Source organism: Quercus lobata, chromosome 3 (assembly GCF_001633185.2).
Source record: "Quercus lobata isolate SW786 chromosome 3, ValleyOak3.0 Primary Assembly, whole genome shotgun sequence".
Lineage (NCBI taxonomy): Eukaryota > Viridiplantae > Streptophyta > Magnoliopsida > Fagales > Fagaceae > Quercus > Quercus lobata.
The window spans coordinates 42,733,657-42,742,373 of record NC_044906.1 but is presented as its reverse complement, the minus strand read 5'-3'; the positions used below and the strand labels follow the sequence as shown (position 1 = coordinate 42,742,373).

Genomic DNA, 8,717 nt, shown 5'->3' with positions numbered 1-8,717 from the left:
CTGTGTTATTGTTTTATGAATTGTCCTGTTTTGAGTTCCTATATATTTTACAAGGTGATATAACATAATTATCCACCTATAACCATATCAGATACACAATAATTGGTCCTTCAAAAATACTCCATTGCAAAAAGGTATTACATATAAAATGCATTGCGAAAAGGTATTACATATAACCATGTCCACTTGTACTTACATTACCAATAGGTATTACATACACTTACTTTAAAATTGCCAAAAAGAATTACATCAGAAATGTCAATAGATTATTGACATTAGCCATTACATGTAAGCATGTGTATAGTTAATCTTAATTACAAAAAAATGCATCATAATGTCCAAAAGGGTGCATCACGTGTCATGCTAAGTGACTTCTAGTCACGGTACCTAGACTTATACAAAAGTCCTAACAAAATGTCATGGGACTGGGTATTAGCTCTATACAAGTCCCAACAAAAAGGGTGAATCCTTAGACATGCCAACCATTAATGTCGACGTCGCACGTACTACTCCTACATGCGGTCAGTTATATCATCCTTGAATTCACCCATTGCTCTCTTCGACGCATTAGACATCTCCCTCACATGTCTTCTTTCAGCACTTGCACTCGATTCAGGAGAGTTCCCATTGTTTCCGGTTTGCATATCATCCCTACCAAGGTTCTCCCACGTGTTAAATAAAACATCCCTTCGATTATTGATGTGAATAAAATTATGTAACGCATAACACGCAGAAACAACTAAACGCTGACAATATTGCTTATACTTCGCCATGTTGCTCAAGATGGGCAAGCGAGCCTTCAAGACTCCAAAACACCTCTCAATCACCATGCGTAATGAAGAGTGTCTATAATTAAACAACTCTTTCCCCGATTTTGGTTGCTTAGTACTCCTCCTCCTGAATTCTTGGGCATGATATCGAGTGACCTTATGTGGTGGAAGGAACGATGCACCAATGGGATACCCCGAATCAACCAAATAATAGGAACCTACAAGAATAGCATATCCAAATTAGTAATAATAAGGGGATTAAATCAGTAAAATAATCTATGCAAAGGAACCATATTCTAAGCAAAGGAACTATGTAACACATTGCAGCACATAGTGTAGCAGAGCTGCCACACCAGTGCAGCCCAAGCTGCAACACAGTGCAGCAGGTGACTACCTGCTGCACTGTGTTGCAGCTTGGGCTACACTGGTGTGGCAGCTTGCAGCAGCTACTGCACCAGCTGCCACATCAGTGCAGCCCGAGTATTATCAGACAATTTCTTCAATATCTCATCCTTTCAATCTTACTATTGAAAGATTGGCAAATATTTCATATTAATACAATACATGAATTTAGCTATTAATTAATAGCAAATAAGATTTTGATCTTCATATCAGCATTAAAGCCCCAAGGATATTACGCACTAGTCTTCACATGCATGGAAACTGTAACTTTCCAGGTTTGTACTAAAACATAGCATATAGAACTTTTTTACATTTTGCAGAGGTGTTAGTTTTTCCAGACATAGAGGAGCTAAAAGATAATTATTTGTCAAGCTATGAAGATCTAACAAGACAACAGTTTCTTTTGTTAGGACACCCTAGTAGCTGCTGCATTGTGTTGCAGTAGCTAGTGCAGCAGCTGCCACACCAGTGCAGGGGCTGCAATAGTTCCTAAAAATACCACTGAAGCCCTCAAGAAACTGTGTTGAAACCAAGCCGAACACTGAAGCAAAGCCACCCCAAAACTACAGGGAAAAAAAATAAATCAAACCGACCATCAAAGGCTTGGCAAACCCACTGTGAACACCACCAGAAACAGGCCCAAAATACCCAGAAAACAACCCAAAAATCTCACTGCAAATCATTCACTGAAAATCACGAAAACAGTCCCTAAAGGTTGTAAAAAACGTACACCAACTTTGAACTAATTCATAGGTATTCAATTATAATCAATGGTACTAGATTGGGACGTTTTGCATTGATTTTTCAAGTCCAGTTTGGAAATAGGACACAAATTTTATTGCATTTAGACACTAAGTTTCATCCAATCGACAAAAAAGAAAAAAGAAATGGTACTAGTACTGGTGTGGCAGCTACTAGCTGCTGCATTGTGTTGCAGCAGCTAGTAGCTGCAACACAGTGCAGGGGCTGCAACACAGTGCAGCTTGGGCTGCACTGGTGTGGCAGCTAGTAGCTTGGGCACCCTAGTAGCTGCCACACCAGTGCAGCCCAAGCTGCACTGTGTTGCAGCCCCTGCACTGGTGTGGCAGCTGCTGCACTAGCTGCTGCAACACAGTGCAGCAGCTAGTAGCTGCCACACCAGTGCAGCCCAAGCTGCACTGGTGTATCCTCTCAATACAATTATTGAGAAGTCCTAAAATGTATCCTCTCAATACAATTCATGATGCTAAAATCTTGTCATAATGCTTGTCTGTCCTAATTCCTAAGCCCATTCTTTTGGTGCAACTGGAATGGAATGTGGCTGGTTTATTTTTCTTGTTTAGCATTCTGGTCTGGTAATTAAAGTCCTCAATGAAAAAGTAAAAGAAAAGAAAATATCTTTTTGGAGTCCTAAAATGGATCAACTCTGTACAATGAAATGATGCTGCCAAAACAAAAGGACTTATTTCAACTGATAGTGTAAACTAGCAGAATAATTCCATTTGCACCAAACATCATCCTTGCCATTGCTCATTGCAAATTAATAATGTTAATTATTTTTCTTGTTATTTGTTATTTGGTCTATGGTTGAAAGCTTGGCCTTTTCTAAATTTCATAATATGCATCCTTTTTAATACCTGAAGTTAAATTATGATCTTGTAGCAGTGTATGAAAGTAGCTGCTGCACTGTGTTGCAGCAGCTAGTGCAGCAGTTGCCACACCAGTGTAGTAGCTGCCACACCAGTGCAGCCCAAGTTGCACTGTGTTGCAGCCCCTGCACTGGTGTGACAGCTGCTGTGCAGCAGCTAGTAGCTGCAACACAGTGCAAGAGCTAGTAGCTGCCACACCAGTGCAGCCCAAGCTGCACTGTGTTGCAGCTTGGGCTACTGCACTGTGTTGCAGCCCCTGCACTGTTTATGTTCTAAAATAAAAGCATAAGGGCATAAGGGCATTTAACACAAAATGTTTAGTGATTTATCATTACTGATAGTTAAGACAAACATACCTATATATATAAATGTTTTTCTTTTATAAATCTATATATGCATATATAAAAACTTATAAAGGTTCAACTAAGAAGTCAAAGCCACAACCATTTCAAAGAACCTACTAATAACCCAAACAAGAAGCTGCAATGTTGCAGCTTGGGCTGCACTGGTGTGGCAGCCCATGCACTAGCTGCTACAACACAGTGCAGCAGCTCACAGTTCAGCCCAAGCTGCAACACAGAGAACCAATTGTATAAAACCATGGACATACATAAATCGCATGTCATGGTCACATGCACACATGACGTTGATTGTAACAGTGCTCTTGCGACTCCTATGAGTCTAGAGTCTTATCGCTGAAGGCCGAGAACTAACATGTGTTCCGTCAGTAGCTCCTATGCTTCTCTACAGTGAATAGTGCCAATTAGATGAAATACTATATAGTAATGTGTACAACCATTTTGGAAGATATTATGAAATTATTTACCTCAAACCAAGGGTCATACTTATTGTTCCTCCGCAAATGCTCTGGAAGGCCTACCACATTCGGATCGAGCTTGATTAAATATTGGCCCCATGTGTGGACAGCCTGCAACACCCTACGGAATTTGCGATCCACAGTTTCAGTGGAACGTTGAAATCTGTTTGCCACAGGCCGCATCCGAGTATTATGGCCAACAGTGTACAAGAATATGGCCACTGCCTCCTGCACGTCAACACGCCCCTTCCCTTCCTTCAAGTACCCATAATGTTTCAACTCATCAACCAAGTGATAGAATAGATCTAGTGTCATGCAGAACATCTCATGACAATTGGTAGGATTGCCATCTCTCACTTCAACCATATAATCGCTTCCAGTCAAAATGCTAGTACGTTGTGGGTGCTTGTCATAATGCCGTTGGAAATATGCCACCATCTCTCCAATAAGTGGAAATACAAACCAAAACTCCTCCTTCTCGCTGTCATACTCCGAGTCCGTGTCTGCACTAGTGGTCATGTCATTGTCACAATCACTTATATCCATGTCATCATCACTCAAACTAGTGTCCATGTCATCACCACAACCATCACTGTCCATGTCATCATTGTCGGAGTTAAAATAAGCATCATCAAAATTATATTACCAGAAAGGATCACTGGGGGAGACCATTATACCTATACCCTAGAAAAACCAAAGCATTAGAACCAAAGATATTGAAATATATAAACGGACAAATTAATATAAAGTACCAAGAGAATTGCAATAATGTTAGCAGCTGAACTCACCTTACAATGTAAGTAACATGAACTAAATAAAAAATATTAAAAAATATATATATATAATACTATAAAAAAACACCAAGTACATAACAAAGCCCACACACTAATTTAAGTAACACCATAATCACAAGCATAGTTCACAACACTTTAACATTACAATAAAACTACATTAAATAAAAGTGTTCAATTGATAGCAAAGAGAAATAAAACCAAACGTCGAATATTGTCCAAGCACACACACATAAAGTCCTTAAATGATACTTAAAAAGTAAACCAAGTGTTTTCTCAAAAAGAAAAAAACTAAACCAAGTGATTCACATAGAGTGTCACATAACAAAAGGTAGAACAAAAGCAATCCCCATTAATTATCCGGCTGCTGAGCGTAGCGCTCCAAAAACCTCTTCCTCCTTTGCTCGGGCATGCCCATGAACAACACTCTTTTCTCCTTCTTTTGGAGAGCCTCGGCAACATTAAAGTAGGTGTCATCATCAAGATTAGTATACTGATTCAGCACTTCTAAAGCTCTCCCAAGTGTGCAAGGATCGCCACCACTGACAGGTTGTGCAACATGATTAGAGCTACCAAAAGACTTTCCCTTTTTTTTGGAAAACCTTTCCCTTGCCAAGGCAGTGTACTCTTGAAGAGCCATGGTCATCTCACTAGCCCTATCATTCTTCTTGGCAACCTTCTCCCCCTTGGTAGTAGGCTCTTCCATGGGACGTTTGTCCGTGCATTGGGTTTGCTCATCAACAGTGGGATCGTCTTGGGTTACGCCCTCCATGTTGGGATTGTAGCAATCATCATCATCCAACTAGATACGATGTGCCTCACGTTCCTCATTGGCAAGTTCCTCTTCCAGGACACGCTCTTCATCACTATCTGGGGCTGGCGTGTTTGAGGAAATTTGAAGGGAACCAATTGCAGTATTAGGGGCAAAAAGTTGCTTGAGCTTCTCGTAATTAGGACACCATTTCTTCCGTAATGTAGCTGCCTTATTATCCCCCTGAAATGACAATATATACATCAAAATCATGCTAATATGAAATAGAAAATTACAAACAAATATACAAAGAATTAGGATAGTAAATATAACATACCGCAATCACGTTAGCCCACACCTCATCAGAAGCAGTCACCGTTTGGGTTGTCTCATCCCACCCCAACCCGGTATGCCTCAAAAGCTGGCCCCACTTTCTTTGTTTTTGCCTAAGCCTATTATGCTTGTCTTTCACTTGCTTAGGGGTGAAACCCTTCCCAGTTTGCTCATTTAGGGTTTTCGTAATTGATAACCAAACTTTGGCCTTAAAGACACCATGTTCCATGTTCCCCTTTTGTTGTTCATCGACCATGAGGTCAATGAAAAGATGTTCAATGTGGGGAGGCCACTTTTTCTCGTCAACATCCTGTGTTTCTTGTGCCATCTAATACAAGTTTCCCAACACAATTGCGTATGTTAATATTTGTATATTCATAGTTCTATGAATTGGCCACTGAATGATTCATTTATAGAGTTGTTTGGGATTACAATTAAAAAAAAAAAAAAAAAAACTACAATAGCATGTGATTATATGGAGGGGATTCATGAGGCAGGTTCAGGATTGGGATTTTTTTTCCTTCTTTAATAATTAAATAATGCTTCATCTAAGAAAAATGAAAATTATATAAGAAACCAAAGCACACAGGCAGTGTACTAAGTAACCAGCAAGAAAAAGAAAAAATGAAGAAAAATATGATTTATAAAATTTTGAGATTCAATTATATAATTGTGGAGTTGAGTAACATATTATTTAAATCCTAGATTTTAAGTTAGGTTTTGTTTTTATTAATATTAAACTTAAATAATTTACTATTTTGTTAATCAGTTATTATATTGAGGTTGATTGAAATAGTCTATTATAGTGTTGAAGTTTATTATCTTATTATTGATTGAGATAGAAACCTCTTTGTAGAATACAATATTAATCAACGTTTCTATTTTCTTTTATTTATTTATTTAGAGATTACACCTAGATGTAAGCATGAAATGACAAATTAGTTCTTTGAACAAATTGAAGATTTTGATGTCTAAATCAGTACCCGACCCTTTAAATCTGCATTACCCGGCCCTTTAAATCAGTAATTCTAAGTCTGCTATGGTCATACGTTGTTTTTTTTTGGGATAAAATGCATCTAATAAAAATAATAATGTATATAAACTCTTGCATTCTTGGGCTTCCAATCACAAAATCTTCAAGAAAAATTTCACTGAAGACTAAATATAGTTTGAAAAAAACAAGCCATCCAAATAATCTAAATAACAGCTCATTCTATACGTTGTTAAGAGTATAATACAAATGAGACCTCTGTTTTTTTTTTTTTTTTTTCACTTACATGCTCTGTTTTGGACCTATGGTATTAGAGTAAGATAATACAAATTTTCCTTAAAAATCCATATGAGAAGAATTCAATCAACATATCTCACAAGCCACAACCACATCAGTACTTTAAATCAAAAACCCCTTTCACATCCAACAAAAAACCCAAACCAGACCAGGGACATGGAAAATGGAGAGGGAGAGAGAGATTTACTGCACCTGGGAGATAATATTGTACCTGGGAAAGGGAGAGAGAGTTATGGACACGGTGACAGAGAGCTACACTCGCCGGTGAAGATTCCGGCCTGGTTTAGAGCTTCGATGAGGTGTTGTTCTTCAAACACGGACGATCTTCTCAGGCCTGGTTCAGTCTTCGAACACGGACTGTGGTGCCATGGAGCTACCTCGCTGGGGAAAAGGAAGTGAAAATGAGAGGGAAGTGAGAAGAGGGAAATTTTTTAGGAAATTTTTTTTGGAGAAATGCAGAGTAACAGGGAAGCTCCAATGGTCAGATGGATGGGACAATTCATTGGTCGAATGGGGCCCACTGAGACAGCTTATTACGAAACTGCCACTAAGTCATGGATGATGAGTTTTGAAAACAAGGAAAATGTGTTTTCATTTTTGGTCTTCATCACTCAGTTTTTTGAGTGATAGAATCACCAAAACTGGATGACCAAACATGAGTGATGGTGTCCAAACAAAATATTTTCTGTGGGTCCCACAAATTTTGGATGATGAGTGATGAAAACAGGATCATATCACTCAAAACTCACTCATCCAAACAACCCTTAATGACTCACTTTTAGGAATGATGGAAACAAGTCTACATAAGGGACCGGTATATTTTAATTGTTATCCTAATTTTGCTTTAAGTTTATCTGACAGAAATATTATGGATGCTTTAACTTTGAATGTAAAAACGGATGGTTACTATATGAAAGAAGGCTTAGAACCTTTAGCTATTATTTATAGAATTTATTATAAACTTATGAAAACTACCCTTGACCCTCAATCCATGGTTGATCCATCCCCTAAAGGATACACTCTCCTTCTTCAAACCTCAACCCCAGACATTAGACTTTGTGTACCCAAATAGATACAATGGAAAGACATAAACCTTCCTGAACAATGGAAATTATAGGCCATTGCCCCCACACCAAAGATAGAAAACACTGAACCAAACTTCATAGCATAACAAATAGATGGTACAGTTATTATTGCATTCAATAATAATGACAGACAGACTGATAGCCTTATCAGACCCAGTAGTTCTTTAGGCAGAAAGACCCCTATGATGTTTACCCCTAGAAGCTCCTTCTCCGCCAGGACATCTTTCTTTGACTATAGACCTTTACCTCCTCAAAATCTTCCTCCAGTGATTCACCTTCCCCCTATAAACACTAAGAAAACCCCTGACCAAACAAAGATAGTCTATTATCCGGCAGATACCACACAACCTACCCCTAATGTTCACCAACCCCTTTATCAGCCCCAACCTCAACCTGATTCTTCTACCCATACAGATATATTAGGATTTATTGAACATGATAGACAAATTAATTTTTTATCTAAAGAATTTGTTTTAGATAAAGAATTATTAAAACATGACTATTTAAAACCTGAAAATACTGACAGAAAAAACCAGTTTTTTGAACAACATAATGAACAAGAAAGGAATAATTTAAGAACTAAATATTATGAAATGGTGACAGACTTGCAGACACATTTTAGTTTCTTTGACTTTTTGGACTATCATAACAAAAAGATAAGTGTAATAGAGAAAACATTATCATGGACGAAGACAGAAAATCATGAAAAGGTGTACCAAACTTACCCACCCTTTGAATTAGTCATATTGAATCAAAGCAGTGGAGTTCAAGTTTTGGCTACTCCTATTAAAAGACCTAGTCTAAGTGATGATAACAAAAATCTAGATAGTATAATTCAACAGAATAATTATA

At 38.1% G+C, this 8,717-nt stretch overlaps 2 protein-coding genes across 3 annotated transcripts; both read right to left on the bottom strand.

The window, feature by feature from the left end:
- Nucleotides 1–3,463: 3,463 nt before the first annotated feature.
- LOC115979863 lies at nucleotides 3,464–4,003 on the bottom strand. The gene is made up of 2 exons (XM_031101931.1): nucleotides 3,627–4,003; nucleotides 3,464–3,544 (listed from the first exon to the last, which is right to left on the bottom strand). The coding sequence occupies exons 1-2, from the start codon at nucleotides 3,981–3,983 to the stop codon at nucleotides 3,482–3,484; spliced, it is 420 nt and encodes a 139-aa protein (XP_030957791.1). The 5' UTR covers nucleotides 3,984–4,003; the 3' UTR covers nucleotides 3,464–3,481.
- Nucleotides 4,004–4,486: 483 nt separating this feature from the next.
- On the bottom strand, nucleotides 4,487–7,207 carry LOC115978726 (L10-interacting MYB domain-containing protein-like). 2 transcript variants are annotated; one of them, XM_031100571.1, is made up of 3 exons: nucleotides 6,973–7,207; nucleotides 5,497–5,820; nucleotides 4,487–5,402 (listed from the first exon to the last, which is right to left on the bottom strand). In XM_031100571.1, exons 2-3 carry the CDS (start codon nucleotides 5,818–5,820, stop codon nucleotides 5,211–5,213), a joined length of 516 nt encoding a protein of 171 aa, XP_030956431.1. In that variant the 5' UTR covers nucleotides 6,973–7,207; the 3' UTR covers nucleotides 4,487–5,210. The 2 variants fall into 2 exon arrangements, with proteins under 2 accessions (XP_030956431.1, XP_030956432.1); XM_031100572.1 differs by having other exon boundaries at nucleotides 6,992–7,207.
- Nucleotides 7,208–8,717: the final 1,510 nt, after the last annotated feature.

Bases quoted from the DNA above. Each gene is read 5' to 3' on its own strand.
- LOC115979863 (XM_031101931.1), bottom strand. From the start codon at position 3,983: ATGGTTGAAGTGAGAGATGGCAATCCTACCAATTGTCATGAGATGTTC. The intron at 3,545-3,626 runs GTAAATAATTTC...TATTCACTGTAG, and splicing joins AGTATGACCCTTGGTTTGAG to AGAAGCATAGGAGCTACTGA.
- LOC115978726 (XM_031100571.1), bottom strand. From the start codon at position 5,820: ATGGCACAAGAAACACAGGATGTTGACGAGAAAAAGTGGCCTCCCCAC. The intron at 5,403-5,496 runs GTATGTTATATT...TTGTCATTTCAG, and splicing joins TGTGGGCTAACGTGATTGCG to GGGGATAATAAGGCAGCTAC.